We start from the raw sequence: 27889 nt of genomic DNA, 5'->3' as shown, positions 1-27889 counted from the left end.
AAATTCCTGTATCTCATTGACAAAACACCATGAGCTACTCTTGCAGACTGTCTGCACTGCACAGAAAACTTCATATCTGCCTGCACAATTACCCCCAGGTCCTTTTCATTCTCTACCACTATCAGTGTAGTACCATAGAGACGATACGTTACTCTGGAGTTACTGATTCCCATATGTAGTACTTTACATTTGTCATTGTTAAACTTCATTTGCCACCTCTCAGCCCATCTGCTCAATGTTTCAAGGAATTTTACCAGCAAGTCCAAGGAGGTAACTATCATATTATATAAGACAGAGGTGACCATCTTAATTTGTGATGTAATCTACTTTTTTTCTTCAAAATGTGCCACGATCTATCATATCAAGAATTTCATTGTACACGATTAAAAAAGTTAATCAACACATACTGAAACATTTTTACAAATTTTAAAATTAAATACAATTTAGAATTCTTATTTTAAAATTAAATACAATTTAGAATTCTTATTTTGAAATTAAATACAATTTAGAATTCTTATATTAAATTCATACATATTTAAAATTTTAATTTATGCAAAGTTAGTGTCTTCATGTCATCTGCCAAGCTTTCAAAATTGGGGATATACTGTGATAAGGCCAACCATAAAGAATCTTCTGTATGCAAGTCCGTAAGAGTAGAGCAATTCTTCGTCTTCATTTGTTTCAAATACCAAAAGGCTGATTCACATAGATATGTGGGACCAAAATAGGAATTTAAAAGTTCACTGCATTTTTTTCCTTTGGGCACTTTTCTCAGCACACATATTTCTAAAAGTCTTCTTCTGATGACCTGGCTTTTAAGAAGATATCATTTCGCAATATAATAATTTCATTTTTAAGTAATATTTTCTCAGTGTGAAAAAGTTCAGTGATTTTTTCTACACTTTTTTTTGTATCTAAGTCGACATTAAGTGGATAAGAAATATATTGGACAATGTCTTCAATTGTTTTAAAATCACTGAATCTGGTTTCAAAATCATCTACAACTTTCTCAATTTCAGAAACATATTTCTGACTATTAAATTCAAAAACAGGATATTTTTACAAATGATCTTGCATATTTGCAAAATGATCGAATTTTTTTTCTTTGAGATCCTTAGTCATTGCCAAAAATTTATATTTATATGCAAAATACTACTAATCAGTGTGTTGAAGTGCCTTTTTAAATTTCCTGTTTTTTGGGTATAGCCACAGAAGCATTGCAAATCAAACAAAACATTTTGTTTTATCATTACAAAAAAAAAGTATTCTAGTTCCCACAATTACAATTACAATTTGATCGCTTTTGTTCTCCAGAACTTTGGAGAACAAATGATACACACAATTAAATATGGGCAGCAGTAATCCCAAAATAACACACAATTAAATTGTGTGTTATTTTGGGGTTACTGCTGCCCATATGCTACCCATCAATATTACCTTACATTTATTAATGTTAAACTGCAACCGCCAATTCCCAGTACATCTTCATAATTTTTATAGGTCTTGCAAAGGACACCAATAATAAAATTAGTCCAAACAGAGCAGGGACCATTTATAACTGCACTCTGTCTTTGGCCACTAAACCATCCTTTTATACATAGCAGTAATTAGCTCCTAATGCCACAGTGATCCAACTTGTACAACAGTCTATTGTGAAGAACAGCATCAAAAGCTTTACTAAGTCTAAATATATGATTTTGAAATTACTGTTTACATCTAGTTTCTGTGCTACTGCAACATAGTACAATTCAATCTGAATTCAATCAAATCCAGAATTCAGAGAATTAGTCTGGATTAGCTAGTTAGCATTATAAGAGGCATATGATACAAGAAAACCAGCTTATATGGCATCAGCCAAAAAAAAAAACCCTCCAATTGCACCAATCCCATTCACTCCAAATGTTTGACAAGTTCTGCATTGAACTTGTTTAATTTGTTTATCTCCAACAATAACAGATGGATGTTTGTTCCAACTATCAACCACCTGCTGGTTAAAGGCGAATTTCCACACATCTATTCTACAATTGTCTTTCCTCGATTTCAATTCATGTCCCCTCAGGTGAATAATCTGAGCAAGGGTTAGAATCCCATTGAGCTTGCACAAACCAATCAAGGCATTATACACCTCAATTAGGTCACCTCCCAGGTGCCTAGTCTCCAGAAGCTGGGATTTGCAGAACTTTAAGCCTTTCTTGGTAACACCAACCCTTTGTTACACTCACCAATCTCGTTTCCCTTCTCTGTACTCATTCCAACAGCTCTACATCTTTCCTAAAATGAGGCCCCAGACCTGTATATACTCAAGGTGTGGCCTGACCATTTGCCTTATACAAGGAGATAATAACTCACTTTTAGCATTAGCATTAGTAGAGGCATTTGATGCAAGAAAGCAAGCTTATGCAGCATCAGCCCAAAAAAAAAAAATAAATTAAATTAAAAAATAAATAAATAACCACTTCCACTTCACCACCCTGTGTTCATTTGAAATACCTGTCCAGCTGAGCCTTAAACTTATTTAAGCTATCAACTTCCACGACAAGGGATGGAAGTCTATTCCACCAACCAACCAACCACCCACTGGCTAAAGGCAAATTTCCTCACGTCTATCCTACATCTGTCTTTTCTCAATTTGAATTTATGCCCTCTCAGGTGATTATTCTGAGCAAGAGGAAGATTTCCCATCAGCACTGAGCATGCTCAAACCATTCAAGGCTTTATACACCTCTATCAGATCACCTCGCCGGTGCCTAGTCTCTAGACACTGTAATTTCCAAAACTTAAGCCTTTCTTCGTAAGAGCACCCCTTTGTTCCATTCACTAATCTTGTTGCCCTTCTCTGTACTCGTCCCAGCAGCTCTACATCCTTCTTGAAATGAGGCCTCCAGGCCTGTATACAGTACTCTAGGTGTGGTCTGACCATTGCCTTATACAAGGGAATAATCACCTCCTTATCCCTGCTAGAAAAATTCCTATATATCATTGACAATACACCATGAGCTACTCTTGCAGCCCATCTGCACTGCTCAGAGGACTTCATATCTGCTTGCACAACCACCCCCAGGTCCCTTTCATTCTCTACCACTGTCAGTGTAGTACCACAGAGTTGATACATTGCTCTGGGGTTGCTGTTTCCCATGTGTAGTACTTTACATTTGTCAATGTTAAACTTCATTTGCCACCTCTCAGCCCATCTGCTCAACCTTTCCAAATCCTGTTGCGGTAGCATAGTGTCAGTAGTGTCCTTGACAACCCTGCCACCCTTCGTATCATCTGCAAACTTGGACATTAAGCTTGATATACCATCATCAATATCATTTATAAATACAGAAAACAATAATGGACCCAATACTGAACCCTGAGGGACTCCACTAATAACATTAGTCCACGATGAGCAGTGTCCATTTATTACCACTCTCTGTCTTCTCCCCCTCAACCACCCCTTTATCCATAGCAGCAATTTTCCTCTAATGCCACACTGCTCCAATTTGTGCAGCAGTCTTCCATGTGCAACAGTATCAAAAGCCTTTCTAAGATCCGAGTATATAATATCAAAGTTATTCCCTGCATCCAATTCTTTTGTGACTGCATCATAGTATCCAATCAAATTGGTCAGGCAAGACTTCCCCTTAACAAAACCATGCTGTGTCTGAGCTATAACTGAAGTCTTGTCTAGATGATCCTGCAGTGCTTCTTTAACCAGTGCCTCCATTACTTTTCCAGGAACAGAAGTTAAACTAACAGGTCTATAATTACTTGTGTCACCCTTTGATCCTCCTTTGTGAATCGGGGTCACATTTGCACATCTCCCCAGTCCATGGGTACTTCCCCTGAGTCCAAGGAAGCTCTCATAATTATGGCTAAGGTTTGCTTACTTCCTTTGCTGCCTCCTTTAATATAACTGGATAGATCCCATCCACCCCGGGCACCTTTCTTGTATTTATCTTCAAAATTTCTCCTCCACTTTACTCTCAGTTATTACAAGATTCTCTAGCTTACTGCCACAGTTGAATACACCTCCGGCATTCCCCTTGCTGAATAACTCCTCATGTGTGAATGTCGATGCAAAATATTCATTCAGTTTGTTAGCTACCTGAGCAGGATCATCAACAGTTGACCCATCGATATCAAGTGGACCAATCTGATTCATCCCCTTCCTTCTAGTGTTTACATAAGTAAAGAACTCTTTGCTGTTTTTCTTTGCATCCCTTGCCAAAGATTTCTCGTAATCTGCCTTTGCCTGCCTAACCACCTTTGTAACTTGGTTCAGATGAACTTGTATCTATCATAGGCTTCTGTGTCACGTGTTAATTTGTATGAATCCCATGCATTTTTCTTCTCTGCCATATGTCTCATTAGTTCATCTGACATCCACAATTTGAACAATATTTCTTAGTTGGTATGTAAAGCCTAGTGGCTTCCAAGATAAGTTTTTTGAATGCTTCCCATTTTAAATTTGCTGTTGGTAACATCATCAGTTGGTCCCACTGTATAGAATTTAAATACTGTCTCAGTCCATCGTAGTCGCCTTTTCGAAAGCAATAACCCTTCACTTTACTCCTAATGGTAGTTACCTCTTTGAGTAAATCCCACTTCAGCACACTGTGATCACTGCCACCTAGTGGTTCCTTTACCTGCAGATTCTTAATGCATGAAGAATCACTACTGATAATCAAATCAAGAGTATTACTCCCTCTAGTTGCCTCCCGAACATGCTGATGTAGAAAACAATCATCCAATAAATCCACAAAAGCCTTGCTAGTGTGTGAGTGACTAGCCCCCAAATTTCAGTCAATATCTAGGAAATTAAAATCCCCCATTATAAGACTCTCTGATTTACTGGCCCACTCTATTTCCCCGTACAGTTTCTTATTATACTCATCAGAGTCATTAGGCCTATAGCACACTCCTACTTTCAATTTTGATCTCCCAATACTTATGTCACACCAAACTGACTCGACACTGCACTGTCCAGCAATGTCGACTGGCTTCACTTCCTTGGATTTTATGTATTTCTTAACTAATAGCATAACCCCTCCTCCCTTCCTACCCTGTCTATCCTTTCTGTAGCCACTGTACTCCCCAAATTCCAGTTCTGCATTTCTTATATCTGTGTGACACCACGTCTCTGAAATCCGAACAATATCTGCCTTTGATGTTTTGAGCAATACCTCAAATTCATCAAATTTATTAACTAAACTCCTAGCATTGGTGTACACGCAAGTATACATGCACCTGTTTCTATTCTTAGCTACCCTAACACAACATATGTGTTTATTTGTACCCCAATGATTCCCAGCAGTCTCTGAAATATCCTGCATCTTATTTTCCAGGCTGCGGCTCATTCCAATAGAAGCAGTGCAAGAATCACTTTCACCTCTGCCAGTGGCTACTGTTAATCTATTAGTCCTTGTATCCCCCCAATCTAGCAGTTTTCCGACCCACCTAACACTGCCTCGATAGCATCAGCAAACATTCTTGCATCCTTTCTATTTAAGTGTATCCCATCCCTGTAGAAGCAGTCTCTCCTGTTAACAAGTACAGACCAGGCTGAAAAAAATTTTACCCCTTGAGCCTTGCACAATCCTTCCAGGGCCGAATTGATCGACTGGGCTCTCATCATATACTCCCTCCTATACAACTATATCACCTTTTGTGCCCTTAAAAGATGATATCCGCTGTACAACGTCATCAACCTTTGCCCCTGGCAGACATACCCTGGTCTTGTTCCACCTATCCTTTTTACAAAGCATGTTTCCCATTTCCCTGACAATAGAGTCACCAACAACTACTAGTTCCTGTGGGACCAGCGCATTCTGCCTTGGAGGCTGCCGCTGTGTTGCGTGATGACCAAGTGCAAGCTCTGGCATTGGTGTGGGCAGCTGAGAGCTTGATGGGCCCCTCACTCTTAATCCTTCGAGGGCATCCACGCTGTCCTTGCTCTTATATAGGCCCATAACAATGCTGAGTTGTCGCCTGATTTCCTTACACTCCTTGCATCGCGTACACACAAAGACATCCCCCATGGCAGTATCATGTCACGTACCTGACTGCTCCACAAAAATCAAGCAAGTAGTACATTTTAATAGGCTGTGATTCAGAGGGAAACTGGCCCCCTCAGTTCTCCCCTGAGCCACAGCACTCCCATTAGCTTGAGCCTTTTGCTTTGCTGCTCTGGTCAGCGTCATATCCCTTATCCCTGCTACCAAAAATCCTTTATATCATTGACAAGACACCATGAGCTACTCTTGCAGCCTGTCTGCACTGACGAGAAAAGTTCATATTTGACTGCATAATTACCCCTAGGTTCTTTTTATTCTCGACTACACTCACCAATCCCATTGCCTTTCTCTGTATTCGTTCCAACAGCTCTACATATTTCCTAAAATGAGGCCCCAGACCTGTACATACTCAAGGTGTGGCCTGACCAATGCCTTATACAAGGGGATAATAACTCCCTTATCCCTGCTACCAAAAATCCTTTATATCATTGACAAGACACCATGAGCTACTCTTGCAGCCTGTCTGCACTGACAAGAAAAGTTCATATTTGACTGCATAATTACCCAGTTGATATGTTACTCTGGTGTTACTGCTACCCATATGCAGTACTTTAATATTTGTCAATGTTAAACTTCAGTTGATACCTCTTAGCCCATCTGCTTAAATTTTCCAGATAGTGTTGGAGTAGTGTACTATCATTATTGTCATTAACAATCCTGCAACCTTCGTATCGTGTGCAAACTTAGACATTAACCCTGATATACCTTCATCAATATTATTGATAAATACCAAAAACAACAATGGGCCCAACACCGAACCCTGGGGGACTCCACTAATAACATTAGTTCATGAAGAGCAGTGTCCGTTGACACTGTTTCAAGGCTTGTTGGTTGCTCTTCGGTGGGTGGGCAGGTATCCTGATGGTGCAATAGTGAAAACCCAGTTATGAAGTATAACTCCACAATATGAGAATTGCCTGATGGTGTGCACTTGTTTAGATTAAAGGATATTTTATACCTACACATATAAAAATGATGCAAACTGCACTAACCCATACGTCAGTAAACTCCACAGTCTAGACAAAAATACCCTTTAGTCTAAATTACTGCACATCATCAGGCATCTCTCATATTGTGGAGTTATACTTCATAACTGGGTTGTTACTATTGCAACATTAGGGTATCTGCCCACCCACCGAAGAGAGGCCAACAAACCTTGAAATGGTGCCATCTGGGTGGTGGTATCCATCAAGAATAAGTAATATAATCTTCTCCATTGGTGAAGCATTACTTATTCAAGGTAGTGCAATAGAATGGCAACTCATTGTGAAGATATTCACAATATGAGATACAATTAAAACGATGTCAATTCATCTACCTGGGTAGATGATAATTTTATACCTACACATATAAAAATGATGCAAATTGCACCAATCCATATGTCAGTAAATTCTGTAGTCCAGGCCAAAAATGTCTTTTATGAAATTTTCTCTTCCAATCCACTTTCAGGGATCACAAAATTATTCATATAACATATCGGGAACTATAGGCGCATTATAGCCAAAGCAGCTTATGCGCCATCAAACCCCCATAACAACAACAATTGGGAACTATATGATTTATTTATTTATTATTTTTTTTTTTGGTAGTTGTTGGCGCATAGGCTTCTGTGGACATAAGGCACCTCCCAAGGTTTTTGCAGTACTTTGATATAAGCCCGAGGTGGGAATCGAACCCGCGCCCTTTGGGTTACCAGGCAGGCACTTTACCCACCCGGCTAGCCCGGTCGGCACTATATGATTGTGCATACTATCAAACCTAAAATAAAGTTCACAGAAGTTATAAAAAGATTATTTTACACAGAGTGGCATTACATGTTAAGAAAAAATTGAACATTGTTTTTAAAAATGATAAGGAATCTTTACCACGAAATGATCTTTAACTGATGTAGGCTGAACATCTTCTGCCTCACACTGTGGTTCTACTCTTAATTGACAGCCAGGATCTTCAGGTGGAACAGCACACTTTTCATCTGATTGGCTTGCTTCATTTGTATTTGTTTGGTCTTCAGGTAATTCTTCTTGTTTCCTTATTTTGTGAAAACCTAAAAATTAATCAGAACTGCAAATAGATTAATACAGTAGAAATAAATGTGTTTTTTTTTCTTTTTTCTATGAAAATTCCGCAATATTTTATAATAAAAAGTAGAATATATTTTTATACTGGATAAATTGGAATAACTCAAAGTCAGCAATTCTCATCCATGAATCTAAATCTAAATGTCGGTAACTCAAAATTTGGTTACTCTGCAATCTGAATGTCCCGAGTGCCAAGTGTATTGATGGTCAAACAATTCTTGGGTGATCTATAGAGTGCCTTTTGATTAGCAAAACTAAAGTTATATTTAAGTTTGTCATTCTCTATTTGGTTTATTTAAAAGTAGTTCTTTACTTGAAAAGATTGATTGATTGATTTTTTGATATTTTGTGGCGCAAATACTTGAAAATGCACAAGTAACACTCAGGAAGAAAGGTCTACTTTCTTTTTCTTAGTATACAGCCACTCACAACTTATGCAACCTGACTTACGTAAGGGTTGCATTCCGTGGAACTCGACGTAAGTCGGAATTGCCGTAAATGCTTATGCAGCACTCGCAAATTTGATTGAAGCAAAAAATAAATGTTCGACGAACATGTAACTCAAATTATTTATTAAATTTTGTTATCTCATGTGCACAAAAAATTACAAAATTGTACAAAATTACAAAAATTTCAAAATTATTAAATTATAAAAGGAGAGAGGAGACAGGCAAAATGTAAGCAAATTTTACCTTTCGGGCATCGCTGTAAGAATTAACTCTCCAGCTGATAAGCACGCTGCAGCAGAAGTTGAGGGCTGTGGAGATTTGTAAGGGGTTTTTTTCCAACACATTACAAAATTTCCCTGAAGCTGCAGAATGGCACTGCTGACTTCATCGTATACTTTAATGTTTAGGAAACCAGCACAATTCTTGAACCGATTAAACCACCCGTTGCTTTTCACGAATTTGGCTTTGAGTTTGCTAAACTTATCCTTAATATCTTCATAAATACTTCTTGCTTTTGCTTGAATGGCCATTTGACTCATCGGCACTTGCTTCTGAGCCTGGCAACCCAAAAGTTGCAGGTTCGATTCCCGCCTCGGGCTTGGATCAAAGTACTGCAAAAAACCTTGGGAGGTGCATTATGGCCACAGAAGCCTATGCGCCAACAACTACCAAAAAAAAAAAAAAAAAACTTGCTTCTGAATCTGATTTTCCATCCACACTATTAATAGCTTTTCCATCTTCGATATAGCACCTGAATGCTGTTTTGTGATCATTGTTAGCATTAGTAGAGTCACATAATGAAAGAAAGCAAGCTCATACAGCATCAGCAAAAAAAAAAAAAAAAACCTTCACATTTCCCTGATGTAGTCATTCTAGATGTTTGTCTAGTTCTGGGTTGAATTTATTTAAACTATCAACTTCCACAACAACAGAGGAAAGTTTGTTCCAGCATTCAATTACCCATTGGCTAAAGGCAAACTTCCACACATCTATTCTACAACTGTTTTTCCTCAAATTGAATCAATGCCCCCCCCCTCAGGTTTGTACACAGTACTCAAGGTGTGGCCTGACCATTGCCTTATACAAGGGAATAATCACCTCCTTATCCCTGCTCACAAAATTCTTGTATATCATTGACAAGACCCCACGGCCTACTCTGGCAGACTGTCTGCACTGCTCAGAAAACTTCATATCTGACTGCCAATTACCCCAAGGTCTCTTTCATTCTCCACAACCCGAGTGTAACAACACATAGTTGGTACATTTCTCTGGGGTTACTGTCACCCACATTCAGTACATTGCATTTGTCAATGTTAAACTTCAGTTGCCACTTGTCAGCCCACCTACTCAACTTTTCCAGATTCTGTTGCAGCAGCATACTGTTATTACGAACCCTGCCAACTTTGTATCATCTGCAAACTTTGATATTAAGCTCGATATACCTTCTTCAATATCATTGATAAATATACAAAACAACAATGGGACCAAAACCGAACCCTGGGGGACATCACTAATAAAATTAGTACACGTAGAGCAGAATCCACTGACCACAACTCAGTCTTCTTCCACTCAATCATCCTTTTATCCATTGTAGCAACTTTCCCTTAATGCCATACTGCTCCAATTTGTACACTAGTCTTCCATGCACAACAGTGTCAAAAGTTTTCCTGATATCCAAGTGTATATGATATGAAAATTATTTTTGACATTCAGTTCGTTTGTGACCATATCATAGTTATCCAATCAAATTTGTCAGACAAGACTTTCCCTTAACAAACCAATGCTGTGTCGGAATTATTGCTGCAGTATTGTCTAGATGATCGTGCAATGCATTTTTAACCAGTGACTCCATTATTTTTCCTGGAACAGAAGAAAAACTAACAGGTCTGTAATTACTTGTGTCACACTTTGTCCCCTCTGTGAATTGGAGAAACATTTGCACATCTCCAGTCCGTGGGGACTTCCCCTAAGTCCAAGAATGCTCTCATAATTATGGCTAAGGGTTTGCATACTTCCTTTGCTGCCTCCTTTAATATAACTGGATAGATCCCATCCACCCCAGGTGCCTTTCTTATGCTTAATTTCAACAATTTCTCCACCATTTTGCTCTCAGTTATTACAAAATCATTTAACTCCCTGTAGAGTTTGATAAATATCTGGCCCTCTCCTCCTTGAATAACTCGTGTGTGAATGTAGATGCAAATTACTCATTTAGTTCAGTAGCTATCTGAGAATTATCATCTACCGTCAAACCATTGGTATCAAGTGGCCAATCTGATTCATCCCTTTCCTTTTAGAGTTTATATAAGTAAAGAAGTCTTTGATGTTTTTCTTTGCATCCTTTGCCAAAGATTTTTCATAATATGCCTTTGCTTGCCTAACGTCCTTTGTGATTTGATTACAGACTAGCTTGTATCTATCATAGGGATCTGTGTCACCTGAAAATTTATGTGCATCCCATGCATTTTTCTTCTCTGCCACGAGTGTCATCTGTTCATCTGACATCCATTTGGGCCTGAACATAGAGCAATATTTCTTAGTTGAAACAAAAAACCTAACAGCTTCCAAGATTACTTCCTTGAATGCTTCCCATTTTGAATTTGCTGTTGGTAACATCATTAGTTGGTCCCACTGTACAGAACCTAAAAAATCTCTGAGACCACTGTAGTCGCCTTTACGAAAGCAAAAATCTCTTCACTTTACCCCTGATAGTAGTTACATCTTTAGCATTAGCATTAGTAGAGGCATATGATGCAAGAAAGCAAGCTTATGCAGCATCAGCCAAAAAAAAAAAAAAGAAACCCCCACTTCCATTTCGCCCCTCCGTTCTTCAAAATACCTGTCTAGCTGAGCCTTAAATTTGTTTAGGCTATCAACTTCCACAACAAGGGATGGAATTCTGCTCCACCAAGCAACTACCCGCTGGCTAAAGACAAATTTCTACACATCTATCCTAAATCTGTCTTTCCTCAATCTGAATTTATGCCCTCTCAGGTGATTATTCTTAGCAAAATAAAGAATCCCATCGGCATTGAGCATGCTCAAACCATTCAAGGCTTTATACACCTCTATCAGATCACCTCGCCGGTGCCTAGTCTCCAGACACTGTAATTCACAAAACTAAGCTACTCTTGCAGCCCTCTGCACTGCTCAGAAAACTTCATATCTGCCTGCACAATTACCCCCAGGTGTTTTTCATTCTCTACCACTGTCCGTGTAGTACCACAGAGTTGATACGTTGCTCTGGGGTTGCTGTTTCCCATATGTAGTACTTTACATTTGTCAATGTTAAACTTCATTTGCCACCTCTCAGTCCATCTGCTCAACCTTTCCAGATCCTGTTGCAGCAGCATAGCATCAGTAGTGTCCTTCACAACCCTGCAAACCTTTGTATCGTCTGCAAACTTGGACATTAAGCTTGATTTACCATCATCAATATCATTTATAAATACAGAAAACAATAATGGACCCAAAACTGAAACCTGAGCGATTCCACTAATAACATTAGTCCACGATGAGCACTGTCCATTGATTACCACTCTCTGTCTTCTCCCCTTTATCCATAACAGCAATTTGCCTCCAATGCCACACTGCTCCAATTTGTTCAGCAGTCTTCCATGTGCAACAGTATCAAAAGCCTTTCTAAGATCCAAGTATATAACATCAAAGTTATTCCCTGCATCCAGTTCTATTGTGACTGCATCATAGTATCCAATCAAATTGGTCAGGCAAGGCTTCCCCTTAACAAAACCATGCTGTGTCTGAGCTATAACTGAAGTCTTGTCTAGATGATCCTGCAGTGCTTCTTTAACCAGTGCCTCCATTAATTTTCCTGGAACAGAAGTTAAACTCACAGGTCTATAATTACTCGTGTCAGCCTTTGATCCTCCTTTGTGAATTGGGGTCATATTTGCACATCTTCAGTCTATCGGTACCTCCCCCTGAGTCTAAAGAAGCTCTCATAATTATGGCTAAGGGTTTGCTTACTTCCTTTGCTGCGTCCTTTAATATAACTGGATAGATCCCATACACCCCAGTTGCCTTTTTTATGTTTATCCTCAACAATTTCTCCTCCACTTTCGTCTCAGTTATTACAAAATCATCTAGCTCACTGCCAGAGTTTTCTTCACCTCTGGCATTCCCCTTCCGGAATAACTCCTCATGTGTGAATGTAGATGCAAAATACTAGTTTAGTTTGTTAACCACCTGAGCAGGATCATCAACAGTTGAACCACCAATATCCAGTGGACACAATCTGATTCATCCCTTTCCTTCTGGAGTTTACATAGGTAAAGAACTGTTTGTTGTTTTTCTTTGCATCCTTTACCAAGGATTTCTCATAATCTGCCATTGCCTGCCTAATCTCCTTTTTGAGTTGGTTACAGACCAGCTTATATCTATCATAGGCTTCCAAATCACCCATTAATTTATATGTATCCCATGCATTTTTCTTCTCTGCCATATGTCTCATTAGTTCATCTGACGTACATTTAGGCCATAACTTTGAACAATATTTCTTAGTTGGTATGTAAAGCCTAGTAGTTTCCAAGATAAGTCCTTTGAATGCTTCCCATTTTGAATTTGCTGTTGGTAACATCATCAGTTTGTCCCACTGTATAGAATTTAAATACTGTCTCAGACCATCGTAGTCGCCTTTACGAAAGCAAAAACTCTTCCCTCTACCCCTGATGGTAGTTACCTCTTTGAGTAAATCCCACTTCAGCACACTGTGATCACTGCTACCTAGGGGTTATTTATCTGCAAATTCTTAATGCATGATGAATCACTACTTATAATCAGATAAAGAGTATTACTCCCTCTAGTTGCCTCCCAAACATGCTGATGTAGAAAACAATCATCCAATAAATCCACAAAACTTTTCTAGTGTGTGAGTGACCAACCCACAAATTCCAGTCAAAATGTGGGACATTAAAATCCCCCATTATAAGCCACTGATTTACTGGCCCACTCTATTTCCCTGTACAGTTTCTTATTATACTCGTCAGAGTCATTAGGCCTATAACACACTCCTACTCTCAATTTTGATCTCCCAATGCTTATGTCACACCGAACACTGCACTGACTCAACACTGCACTGTTCAACGATGTAGACTGACTTCACTTCCTTGGATTTTATGTGTTTCTTAACTAATAGCATAACCCCTCCTCCCTTCCTATCCTGACTATCCTTTCTGTAGATGTTGTACTCCTCAAATTCCAGTTCTGCATTCCTTATTTCTGTGTGACACCACGTCTCTGAAATCCGAACAATATCTGCCTTTGATGTTTTGAGCAATACCTCAAATTCATCAAATTTATTTACTAAACTCCTAGCTTTGGTGTACACGCAAGTATACATGCACCTGTTTCTATTCTTAGCTACCCTAACACAACCCATGTGTTTACTTGTACCGCAATGACTCCCAGCAGTCTCTGAAATATCCTGCATCTTGTTTTTCAGGCTTCTGCTCATTCCAATAGAAGCAGTGCAAGAATCTCTTTCACCTCTGCCAGTGGCTACTGTTAATCTATTAGTCTTTGTCTTCCCCCCAAGCTAGCAGTTTTCCGACCCACCTAACACTGCCTCGATAGCATCAGCAAACATTCTTGCATCCTTTCTATTTAAGTGTATCCCATCCCTGTAGAAGCAGTCTCTCCTGTTAACAAGTACAGACCAGGCTGAAAAAAATTCTACCCCTTGAGCCTTGCACAATCTTTCCAGGTCCGAATTTATCGACAAGGCTCTCGTCATATATTCTCTCCTATCGTGTCTGGGCAGAATTGCAGACACTTTCAAATTCAATCCTAACTGACTGCTTTTTTAACAGTGACCTGTACTTGTTAAGTAATTCTGCTGATCTCCTACTCTTGATATCATTAGTGCCAACGTGTACAACTATATCACCCTTTGTGCCCTTAAAAGATCTTCGACCGCTGGGCGTAAAAAATTTTCAAGCATTGTCCTATACAGAGCCCCGCTGATTCTTTGGCTGTGTTTCCTCATTTTCAACGAAATATGGGCCGATAACTCTTTCAGCCATAACACTGCACCAAACAGTGCATTTTTGGGGATGCAATTGATGCTGATGTAATTCCCTGGGATTCTCAGTACCCCAAAATCTGCAGTTTTGTTTGTTGATGTACCCTTTTAAATGAAAATGGGCCTCATCACCAAGTTGTTCAAAAAGTTGTTGTTATCTCTGGCTAGGTGTTGAAATCGAATGGCGTAATGCAGGCGCTGCTGAGTATCTTGGGGTAGTAAAGCTTGGACCATATGGATCTTGTATGGAAACATTTTTAAATCCAGTTTCAGAATCTTCTGAAGCGATGTTCTGGCAATACCTACTTGAGCAGAGCGACGACAGGTAGAAGCAGATGGATCCTCAAGGACACTCTGCCATACAGCTTCCACCACTGCATCAGTGCGCACAGTGTGCAGTGTGCTTAGGACTTCCTCCCGGAAGATCGGCAACTGATCCAGTTATTTCACACCGGGCGATTAGGTTCTGAATCATGTTATCGCTAGGAGACACTCTTACTTTAAAATGTTGCCAGTATTTTCTCTGAGTTTCAATAATTGATCTTTCACTAGAATAGAAAAACCCAATGAGTTTTACTCATTGTTGGACATCATACGTAGCCATTTTAATCTCAAAGGGATCCTCTATAACCTGTAAAAAAAAGAAAATAAAAAAGATTGAAAATGAACAAGTTATGACTTTTTCAAACCGTTCAGTCTTTCAGTGGCCACTCATATGTAGTACCTTGCACTGTTAATAGAAAATACAACCAAATCCTTTGCCTTTAACAACCGCTACATTTCTTCTTGTTGTAGTTATTTGGTTTTTAGGAGCATTAGCAACTAAGGCCATATTGCTCCGGGGATATACGGTGGTCATTCCCTAACCTTTCCGCATCCTCCGTATTTGGTGGTCACGGGCTCGAACCCCGGTCTAATCAAGAAGCGTGTGCTACACAGTGCCGCTCCTGCCCACCTGGCTACGGAGGCGCCTCTACGTTTCTTGTCATTATCTAACTCAGATCTACATCCTTCCTGCATCACCTGTCCATCTCATCTAATAGTCTACTTCTTCCTCAAATTTATTCAAACTACCTGCTTTCATAACACTAGTAGTGGCAGTAGAAGATTAAACTTCTACTGCCACTACTCAGCCCATCTGCCTAATTTTTCTAGATTATGTTACAGCAGCATGCCCTGATGTCTGTCATTAATTATCTGGCCAACTTTATATCATTAGCAAACTTAGACATTAAGCCTGATATGCCTTCATCAATATCATTAATAAATACTGAAAACAACAATGGTTCCAGGACTAAACCAAGTGAAGGAGAAATCTACTAATAATATTAATTCAAGAAGATTAGTGCCCATTCATGACCACTCTTTGTCTTCTCCAATTCAAATGTCCATTATCCATAGCAGTAACTTGCCCCTAATGCCACATTGCACCAATTTGTACTGCAGTCTTTTATATGGAACAGTATCAAAAGGATTTCTAAAATCTCAGCCAAAAGTGTTTTTAGTATACAGTTCCTTCATTACTGTATTATAGTATCCAATAAGATTGGTCAGACAAGACTGGACCTTAAATCCATACTGTGAATGCTGTATAGCTGCATTCCTGTCTAGATAGTCCTGCATTATTTTCCCTCAAATAGAATTCAAACTTACAGGTCTGTATATACTCACTTCACCCTTTAATCCCCTTTAGATCTTCCATAATTATGAAAGATCCAAGGATTCTCATTATTATGGCAAAAAATCTGCTCATCTCTTTTGCTGATTCTCTCAGTATAACTAGATAGATCCCATCTACTTGAGGCACTTTATTCACTTTTAGCTTCAGCAACCACTCCCCCCCCCCCCCCGTAAGAACGCGATACACTTCTGGCATCCCCAAGATGCAAAACATCTATTCAGCTGGTCACAACCACTGATGACACTGAAGCAACCTGAGCAGGATAATCAACAGTTATACCATTCATATCTAGTGCACCAATGTTATTCACTGGTCTGCTAAATATGAATTCAAAGAAAAGTAGAAAAGGAGTCTTTGCTACTTTTCTTTGCATTCTCTGCCAGAGTTTTCATAATCTGCCTTAGCTTGACTAACCTCTTTTGTGGCATTGCAGTCACCTTGATGAAGGCACAAGCCCTTCCCTTTGCTCTTGACAACAGATTCTTTAAATAAACCCTACACACTTTGATCATTGTCACCTAGTGGGCCTTTTATTTGCAGATTCTTAATGCACATGAAGAATGACTACTGATAATCAGAGCAAGAGTATTGGTTTCTCTTGTTGCCTCTCTAACATAGCAGTGTAGAAAACAATCATCCAATAAATCCACAAAAGCCTTGCTACAATGTGAGTGACAAACCCACACGTTCCAATTAATATCTGGAAATTAAAATCCCTCTATGTTATGACATTTTGATTTGGTGACCCACTCTATCTGTCTCTGTATACTTATTGATTATGCTCGTCATAATCATTAGGTCCATAACTTACTCTTACTCTCAATTTTGTATTCTTATGTTACACCAAACTGATCCAACACTGCACTTGCCATCCACACAGACTGTGTGCACTGCCTGAGATTCTGTGTGCCTCTTAACTAAGAGCATAACTCCTCTCAACCTCCTGTCATTGTTTGTTCTTTCTGAAAAAAAAAAATATATATATATATAAAAGTGAAATTTAAAAACAGTAATAATTTCTTAGGAAGCGATAACGTAATTTTACTGAACCTGTTAAATGGTTAAAATTATTATAAGAAAATAACAGTAATAATAACAGAAATAATAGTAAACAATTTTACGAGCTTGAAGTGATAGTCAAGACATCAAAAGTAGATATTGTTGGGATATCAGAGATGTGGTGTCACGCAGGCATAAGCAGTGCAGAATTGAAATTTGGAGAGTACAATGTGTACAGGAGGGATAGACAGGACAGGAAGCGAGGAGAGGTTATGCTGTTAGTTAAGAAACATAAAATCTAAGGAAGTGCATCTAATTGATGTCGGTGGACAAAGCAATGTTGAGTCTGTTTGGTGTGACATAAGCACTGGGAAAGGAAAAATGTGAGTAGGTGTTTGTTACCCGCCTAATGAATCTGATGAGTATAAACAGCAATTGTGCAGAGAAAGAGGGTGGGCCAGTAAATCAGAGAGTCTTATAATGAGGGATTTTAATTTCCAGAGATTGACTGGAATTTGTGAGTTGGTCACACACACACACACACACACACACACACACACACACACACACACACACACACACACACACACACACACACATGCAATAAATCCACAAATGCTTTTGTCGATTTATTGGATGGTTTTTTTCTACAGCAGCATGTTCGGGAGGCAACTAGAGGGAGTAAAACTCTTTATCTGATTATCAGTAGTGATTCTTCATGCATTAAGAATCTGCAGATAAATGAACCATTAGGTGGCAGTGATCACATTGTTCTGAAGTGGGATTTACTCAAAGAGGTAATTATCATTAGGGGTAAAGGGAAGGGGTATTGCTTTCGTAAAGGCGACGACAATGGACTGAGACAGTATTTAAATTCTATACAGTGGGATCAACTGATGATGTTACCAACAGCAAATTCAAAATGGGAAGCATTCAAAGAACTTATCTTGGAAGCTACTAGGCTTTACATACCACTAAGAAATATTTTTCAAGGTTTAGGCCTAAATGGATGTCAGATGAACTAATGAGGCATATGGCAGAGAAGAAAAAGGCATGGGATACAGACAAATTAAGATGTGACACAGAAGCCTATGATAGATACAAGTTGATCTGTAACCAAGTTACAAAGGAGGTTAGGCAGGCGAAGGCAGATTACGAGAAATCCTTGGCAAGGGATGCGAAGAAAAACAGCAAAGAGTTCTTTACTTATGTAAACTCTAGAAGGAAGGGGATGAATCAGATTGGTCCACTTGATATCGATGGGTCAACTGTTGATGATCCTGCTCAGGTAGCTAACAAACTAAATGAATATTTTGCATCGACATTCAGCGAGGGGAATGTGAGAGGTGTATTCAACTCTGGCAGTAAGCTACAGAATCTTGTAATAACTGAGAGTAAAGTGGAGGAGAAATTGTTGAAGATAAACACAAGAAAGGCACCTGGAGTGGATGGGATCTATCCAGTTATATTCAAGGAGGCAGCAAAGGAAGTAAGCAAACCCTTAGCCATAATTATGAGAGCTTCCTTGGACTCAGGGGAGGTACCCATGGACTGGAGATGTGCAAATGTGACCCCAATTCATAAAGGAGGATCAAAGGCTGACACAAGTAATTATAGACCTATGAGTTTAACTTCTGTTCCCGGAAAATTAATGGAGGCACTGGTTAAAGAAGCACTGCAGGATCATCCAGACAAGACTTCAGTTATAGCTCGGACACAGCATGGTTTTGTTAAGGGGAAGTCTTGCCTGACCAATTTGATTGGATACTATGATGCAGTCACAAAAGAACTGGATGCAGGGAATAACTTTGATATTATATACTTGGATCTTAGAAAGGCTTTTGATACTGTTGCACATGGAGGACTGCTGCACAAATTGGAGCAGTGTGGCATTGGAGGCAAGTTGCTGCTATGGAAAAAGGGGTGGTTGAGGGGGAGAAGACAGAGAGTGGTAATCTATGGACACTGCTCATCGTGGACTAATGTTATTAGTGGAGTCCCTCAGGATTCAGTATTGGGTCCTTTATTGTTTTCTGTATTTATAAATGATATTGATGATGGTATATCAAGCTTAATGTCCAAGTTTGCAGACGATACGAAGGTTGGCAGGGTTGTCAAGGACACTACTGACACTATGCTACTGCAACAGGATCTGGAAAGGTTGAGCATATGGGCTGAGAGGTGGCAAATGAAGTTTAACATTGACAAATGTAAAGTACTACATATGGGAAGCACCAACCCCAGAGCAACGTATCAACTCTGTGGTATTACACTGACAGTGGTAGAGAATGAAAGGGACCTGGGGGTGGTTGTGCAGGCAGATATGAAGTTCTCTGAGCAGTGCAGATGGGCTGCAAGAGTAGCTCATGGTGTATTGTCAATGATATATAGGAATTTTACTAGCAGGGATAAGGAGGTGATTATTCCCTTGTATAAGGCAATGGTCAGGCCACACCTAGAGTACTGTATACAGGTCTGGAGGCCTCATTTCAAGAAGGATGTAGAGCTGCTGGAACGAGTACAGAGAAGGGCAACAAGATTAGTGAATGGAACAAAGGCGTGCTCTTACGAAGAAAGGCTTAAGTTTTGCGAATTACAGTGTCTGGAGACTAGGCACCAGCGAGGTGATCTGATAGAGGTGTACAAAGCCTTGAATGGTTTGAGCATGCTCAATGCTGATGGGATTCTTCCTCTTGCTCAGAATAATCACCTGAGAGGGCATAAATTCAAATTGAGGAAAGACAGATGTAGGATAGATGTGCGCAAATTTGCCTTTAGCCAGCGGTTGGTTGGTAGGTGGAACAGACTTCCATCCATGGTCGTGGAAGTTGATAGCCTAAATAAGTTTAAGACTCAGCTGGACAGGTATTTCGAACGAACAGAGGGGTGAAATATTAGCTTCTTTTTTTTTTTTTTTTTTTTGGCTGATGCTGCATAAGCTTGCTTTCTTGCATCATATACCTCTACTAATGCTAAAAGATCCTCATATATAATATCAAAATTATCCTTTGCATCCAGTTCCATTGTGACTACATCATAGTATCCAATGAAATTGGTCAGACAAGATTTCCCCTTAAGAGCATTTAAGGGGAAATAAAACTAAACTCGAACACAACATTTTCCCCATGCTGTGTACAAGCTTTAACTGAAGTCTTGTCTAGATGATCCTGCAGTGCTTCTTTAACCAGTGTCTCCATTAATTCCCTAGAATAGAAGTTAAACTAACAGGTCTGTAATTACCTCTGTCTTCATTAGTTTCATTAACCACGCTGCCAACCTTTGTATCGTCTGCAAACTTGGATATTAAGCTTGATATACCATCATCAATATCATTAATAAATACAGAAAACAACAATGGACCCAATACAGAACCCCGAGAGACTCCAATAATAACATTAGTCCATGATGAGCAGTGTCCATTGATTACCACTCTCTGTCTTCTTCCCCTCGACCATCCCTTTATCCACAGCAGCAATTTGCCTGCAATGCCACACTGCTCCAATTTGTGCAGCAGACTTCCATGTGCAACAGTGTCAAAAGCCTTTCGAAGATCCAAATATATGATATCAAAGTTATTCCCTGCATTCAGTTCCTTCATGACCACATCATAATATCCGATTAAATTGGTTAGACAAGACTTTCGCTTAACAAAACCATGCTGTGTCTGAGCTATAACTGAAGTCTTGTCTCGATGATCCTGCAGTGATTCTTTAACCAGTACCGCCATTAATTTTCCTGGAACAGAAGTCAAACTAATAGGTCTATAATTACTTATGATCCTCTTTTGTGAATTGGGGTCACATTTGCACATCTCCAGTCCATGAGTACCTACCCTGAGTCCAAAGAAGCTCTCATAATTATGGATAAGGGTTTGCTTACTTCCTCTGCTGCCTCCTTTAATATAACTGGATAGATCCCATCCACCCTGGGTGCTTTTTTAATGTTTATCTTCAACGATTTCTCCTCCACTTTTCTCTCAGTTATTACAAAATCATCTAGCTCACTGCCAAAGTTTAACTCACCTCTGGCATTCCCCCTGCCTGAATAACTTCCCATGTGTCAATGTAGATGCAAAATACTCATTTAGTTTGTTAGCCACCTGAGCAGGATAATAAACAGTTGAACCATCAATATCCAGTGGGCCAATCTGATTCATCCCTTTCCTTCAAGAGTTTATATAGGTAAAGAACTCTTTGTTGTTTTTCTTTGCATCCTTTTCCAAGAATTTCTCATAATCTGCCTTTGCCTGCCTAATCTACTTTGTGACTTTGTTACAGACCAGCTTATATCTATCATAGGCTTCCATGTCACCGATTAATTTATATGTATCCCATTCATTTTTTTCTCCCATATGTCTCATTAGTTCATCGGACATCCATTTAGGCCTAAACCTTGAACAATATTTCTTATGAGAAGTCTTTTAGTTGGTATGTAAAGCCTAGTAGTTTTCAAGATAAATTCTTTGAATGCTTCCCATTTTGAATTTGCTGTTGGTAACATCATCAGTTGATTCCACTGTATAGAATTTAAATACTGTCTCAGACCACCGTAGTCGCCTTTTCGAAAGCAAAAATCCTTCCCTTTACTCCTAGGTAGGTAGTCACCTCTTTGAATAAATCCCACTTCAGCACACTGTGATCACTGCCACCTAGTGGTTCCTTAATCTGCAGATTCTTAATGCATGAAGAATCAATACTGATAACCAGATCAAGAGTATTACTCCTTCTAGATGCCTCCCGAACATGCTGATGTAGAAAACAATCATCCAATAAATCCACAAAAGCCTTGCTAGTGTGTGTGTGTGTGTGTGTGTGTGACCAACTCACAAATTCCAGTCATTCTCTGGGAAATTAAAATCCCCCATTATAAGACTGTCTCTTTTACTGGCCCACTCTATTTCCCTGTACAGTTTCTTATTATACTCTTCATTAGGCCTCTAACACACTTCACTCTCAATTTTGATCTCCCAATGTTTATGTCACACCAAACTGACTCAACACTGCACTGTCCAGCGATGTCGACTGGCTTCACTTCCTTGGATTTTATGTGTTTCTTAACTAATAGCATAACCCCTCCTCCCTTCCTATCCTGTCTATCCTTCTTATCTTAGAAAGGCTTTTGATACTGTTGCACATGGAAGACTGCTGCACAAATTGGAGCAGTGTGGCATTGGAGGAAAATTGCTGATATGGATAAAGAGATGGTTGAGTGGGAGAAGACAGAGAGTGGTAATCAATGGACACTGCTCTTCATGGACTAATGTAATTAGTGGAATACCCCAATGTTGAGTGTTGGGTCCATTGTTGTTTTCTGTATTTATTAATGATATTGATGATGGTATATCAGGCTTAATGTCTAAGTTGTCCAAGTTTGGAGATGATATGAAAGTCGGTTTGTTTGTTAATTAGCATTAGCATTAGTAGAGGCATATGATGCAAGAAAGCAAGCTTATGCAGCATCAGCCAAAAAAAAAAAAAAAAAAAAAAACCCTTCCACTTCACCCCACCGTTCGTTCGAAATACCTGTCCAGCTGAGCCTTAAATTTATTCAGGCTATCAACTAATGACACTAATGACAGTATGCTGCTGTAACAGGATCTAGAAAAGTTGAGCAGATGGGCTGAGAGCTGGCAACTGAAGTTTAACATTGACAAATGTAAAGTACTGCATAACTTCATATGGGAAGCAGTAACCCTAGAGTAACAGAGGAACTGTGTGGTACTACACTGACAGTGGTAGAGTGAAAGGTACCTGAGGGTAATTGTGCAGGCAGATATGAAATTTTCTGAGTAGTGCAGACGGTCTGCAAGAGTAGCTCATGGTGTCTTGTCAATGATATACAGGAATTTTTCTTTGGTATAAGGCGGTGATTATCCCCTTGTATAAGGCAATGGTCAGGCCACACGTCGAGTACTGTATACAAGTTTGGAGACCTTATTTTAAGAAGGATGTAGAGCTTTTGGAACGAGTACAGAGAAGGGCAACAAGATTAATGAATGGAACAAAGGGTTGCTCTTATGAAGAAAGGCTTAAGTTTTGCAAATTACAGTGTTTGGAGATTAGGCACCTGAGAGGTGATCTGATTGAGTTGTATAAAGCCTTGAATGGTTTGAGCATGTTCAATGCTGATAGGATTCTTCCTCTTGCTCTGAATAATCACCTGAGAGGGCATAAATTCAAATTGAGGAAAGGATAGACAGTTGTAGGATAGATGTGCGGAAGTTTGCCTTTAGCCAGTGTGTGGTTGATTTCTGGAATCAACTTCCATCTGTCGTTGTACAAGTTGATAGCTTAAATAGATTCAAGGCAGAACTAAACAAACATTTGGAGCGAGTGGATGGGTGAAAGTATAAATTTTTTTTTTTTTTGGCTGATGCTATATAAGCTTTCTTTCTTGCATCATGTGCCTTTGTTAATGCTAATGCTAACATCTGTTTAGTCCTTGAAATAGTTTAACAATGTCAGAGAAATAAAAAGGAAAGAAACTAGTAAAGATGAAAGTAAGAAATTAGATATCAGTGGTGACTCAGGTATATTCAGGATTATAAATCCACTATTTTGGATAAGGACTTGATTGTTTTTTTTTTTTTTTTTTTTTTTTATGAGCATTAGCAACTAAGGCCATATTGCTCCCTGGATATGCGGTGGTCATTCCCTAACCTTTCCGCATCCTCTGTATTTGATGGTGATGGGCTCGAACCCCGGTCTAATCAAGAAGCGTGTGCTACGCACTGCTGCTCCTTCCCACCTGGCAACAGAGGTGCCTATAAGGACTTGAAAGAAAGCCCTGCACCTATCCTGTGTCAGCTTAATTATGACTAGATAAAAGAAAATACAGGGATGAAAATCTTGAATGGACAACTCCTGAACAGAAAATTGGGATGAAATTCCTAAATAGAAAAATATGAATATGAAAAGATCAAAATCAAAAATGCATGAATTATGCAAGAAAAGACAACTGATATGTATATTTTTGATATGTGTCTTTAAAGGATGTAGATATTGTGCTAACTGTGGGTTTATTGCATTTTTAACTTGCTGGCACCAATATGAAACCTCACATGTGCTTCGAGATAATTTTTGAAAAGAATTGTGATTCATAGCTAGATGAATGGAGTAATATTTAGAGCCCAAAGAGCTGGAAAAAAAAAAAAAAAGGGCTGAGGTGGATTCCCTGGTATTAACATGTTAAAATAATCTTTGACATTTTTTTGGAAGTCTGTTTAATATTTCCAATTTACAACAGTTTAAAATCTCTGCAAGAGTTTTATGTTTAGTCACAAAAAAGAAACTTATTTTGGCTCTCTTAGCATTCAAATCATAATTTGTTACTTGCTTGATTTATTCAAGAATGAATATGGGTATCGTGGATGTATGAACTGTGTTAAGAATATTACCTGAATTTTCTTCATCTTTTTGTTGCTCTATTTCTTCATCAAGAACCATTCGATCATCTTCCAATCCAAATTCTTCATTTTCTACTCCCCTAGTTGTCAAATGACGTTGATATAACTATATTAAAGGAAACAATTTTAAACTTTTTGATTTAAAAAAATTATAAAATGAAAGATATATTTGTTATTGACTTATTTACTAAAATTAATTACTAGTGTATTCCAATGAATAGCCAACAGGAATTTGCTTTCCAATGTCTTGCATGCATTAAAAAAAAAAGAAAATAAAAAATTATATTTATAATCTCACACACACACACACACACACACACACACACACACACACACACACACACACACACACACACACACACACACACACACACACAGAGTGAACATTGTTTTATTCTTGGTACTATGCAGATATGTAAATATCTGCATAGTACGAACTATTAGTATTAGTGTAGCAGGGGCAAATGATATGAGAAAGCTAGCTTATAGAGTATCAGCCAAAAGGAAAAAAAAAAAAAAAAAAAAAACTACCCACCTCACCCAAGAACTTGTCTAGTTCTTACTTTCCTATGGAAGTGGTAATATGAATTTATTCCAACTACCCACTTCCACAATAACAGATGGAAGTTTATTCTGAAAATCAACAATCTGCTAGCTGAAGGCAACTTCTGCACATCTATTCTGCAACCATCCTTCCCCAGTTTGAATTTAAGTTCCCTCATGTGTGTAGTCTCAGAAAGAGGAAGAATGCCATCAACATTAAGCTTACTCAATCCATTCTAGGCCTTAAACACCTCAATCACCTTAAACACCAAAATAAAATAAAGGCCATAAAATATAAAAGTATAAAATAAATGTCTAAAAATCAGAAACATTTACCAGGCATGATGAGAACATACATTACATACGTCCCTAAATTACAAGGGGGGGAAGTTGAAAATATTTGTATTCACACAGAAGTAGTTGCGATAAAGATTAAAATAAACACCATGTATTACACGCTTTCAATATGTCACCAGAAAAATTACACATTTTTGCCACCTCTCGATACACTTCTGCAGAAGTCCTCTGACTGTCCTTCAAACCATGGCTTGGCAGCAGAAATCACCTCATCATCAACAGTAAAATGTTTTCCATAAAGAAGGACTTCAGGGCAGGAAAGAGGAAGAAATCTGAGGTTGCAAGGTCAGAAGAATAAGCAGGACGTGGCAATTTCAAATCCACAATCGTGGGCACACCTCACTGCAGCATGCAAGGAATGTGCAGGGCATTATCACGGAACAGGTGCACACCTCTTGACAACTTTCTCCATCTTTTTTTCTTTTATAGCACCACATATCTTTATGCGGAGACTGGAATAATACTTTGCCATCACAGTATGGCCCTTTTGAAGGTAATCTGTTAGTGCTGATCCCAAAAACTGACAGCATCACCTTTCCAGCATGTGGTTACACCTTTGCCTTTTTTGGAGGTGGTTATTATAAGTTGTATCTATTTGATTATTATTATTACTTTTTTATTATCATGTTTCATTTTGAGGTCCCTATTATGAGGCGCTAGTGGGCAATCTGCCTCTGCACTATACAATTACACTTGTAAAGTTATAAGTCAATCATAATAGCTAATAAAATTATCTACTAACTAATTATTTACTACTGATTTGAACTTTTGAGATACCTATTTGCAACTACAGTATAAAGCTACAAGATACAATATTCATGCAAAATCACCAATACAAAGGTAACTTTTCTTTGCATTCTAAACACAATAAACTAAGGAGCATGACTATTACTATAAAGCTATTATTACTGTTTTTATTGTTGCATGTGTAGATAACATTAAAAATGCTTTTTTTCACAAAAGCATGATGAAACGCCTGATTAAATACCTAATTCCATAATAATATTCAAAATAAATTTGTAATAAAAAGGGAACAACAAAACAAGAGTTCTGTCTGTTCCCTTTTTATTACAAATTTCATCCCTTGTCTTTGAGTACCCTTGCTACACCAAGGTAAAATTCACAATATAATGAATTAATACTTATATTGCAGTATAACATAAAACTGTTTATGATACCCTAGTAAATAAAAATTAGTAAATAGTTCAAAAAATCATTTTTACCGAAAAAGTTTCATTATTGAAACTTCTGATGTTTGCCTCTTTCTAATTAACTGTCATTATATAAAGAGACTGGAGAGTAGCAAGCCCACGGTAACTTCCAAGTGCACTGGCTTAGTTTTCAGTTTGAATTAACTCGCAAAAATAGAACTCACACAAGCTTTATGACTAAGTAAAAAATAAATTATTATAACATGACAAGCTTAAATAAATATATTGCACCTGGGGTCTGCACTGCTCTCAAAACTTCATATCTCATGGTGACACAATTACCCCCAATCTTTTTCATTCTCCACAATCCTGAGTGTAGTACCGCATAGTGGGAATATTACTTTACAGTTACTGCTATTCATAAGCAGTACTCAGCATTTGTCAATGTTAAACTTCAGTTGCCACCTCTCAGCCTATCTACCCAACTTTTCTAAATCCTGTTGCACCCACATACTGTCATTACTGTCATTAACAACCGTGCCAACCTTTGTATCATCTGCAGACTTGGACATTAAGCCTGTTATACATTCATCAATATCATTGATAAATACAGAAGACAACAATAGTCCCAACACCGATTGGTCTACTCCACTTGATATTAATGGTTCTACTGTTGATGATGCTGCTCAGGTAGCTGGCATTTGTTATTTTGTTATTTGGTTTTTAGGAGCATTAGCAACTAAGGCCATATTGCTTCGGGAATATGCGGTGGTCATTCCCTGACCTTTCCGCATCCTCCGTATTTGGTGGTGATGGGCTCGAACCCCGGTCTAATCAAGAAGCATGTGCTACGCACTGCTGCTCCTTCCCACCTGGCTATGGAGGCACCTAGGTAGCTGGCAAACTGAATGAGTATTTTGCATCTACAATCACTCATGTGGAATTTCCCTACTGAACCCTGAGGGACTCCACTAATAACATTAGTCCAAGAAGAGCAGTGTCCATTGATTACCACTCTCTGTATTCTTCCACTCAACCATCCTTTCATCCATAGCAGCATCTTTTTTTAATGCCGTACTACTTCATTTTGTACAGCAGACTTCTATGTGCAACAGAATCAAAGCCTT

General features: G+C 38.7%; 1 protein-coding gene across 1 annotated transcript in view; it reads right to left on the bottom strand.

Annotated features, from left to right (window-relative positions):
- The window catches only part of vtd (RAD21 cohesin complex component verthandi), a 475837-nt gene that overhangs the window by 51564 nt on the left and 396384 nt on the right, over positions 1-27889 (bottom strand). Inside the window, exons 9-10 of the mRNA XM_090376234.1 lie at positions 24703-24817; positions 7925-8103 (exon numbers count right to left, since the gene is read on the bottom strand). Of these exons, the coding sequence (XP_090232360.1) occupies positions 7925-8103; positions 24703-24817 (294 nt within the window). The remainder of the gene's footprint in view (positions 1-7924; positions 8104-24702; positions 24818-27889) is intronic.

This window comes from Mastigoproctus giganteus, chromosome 6 (genome assembly GCF_048544385.1).
Source record: "Mastigoproctus giganteus isolate SK-2022 chromosome 6, ASM4854438v1, whole genome shotgun sequence".
Taxonomy (NCBI): domain Eukaryota; kingdom Metazoa; phylum Arthropoda; class Arachnida; order Uropygi; family Thelyphonidae; genus Mastigoproctus; species Mastigoproctus giganteus.
This window is presented reverse-complemented; position numbering and strand designations above follow the sequence as displayed.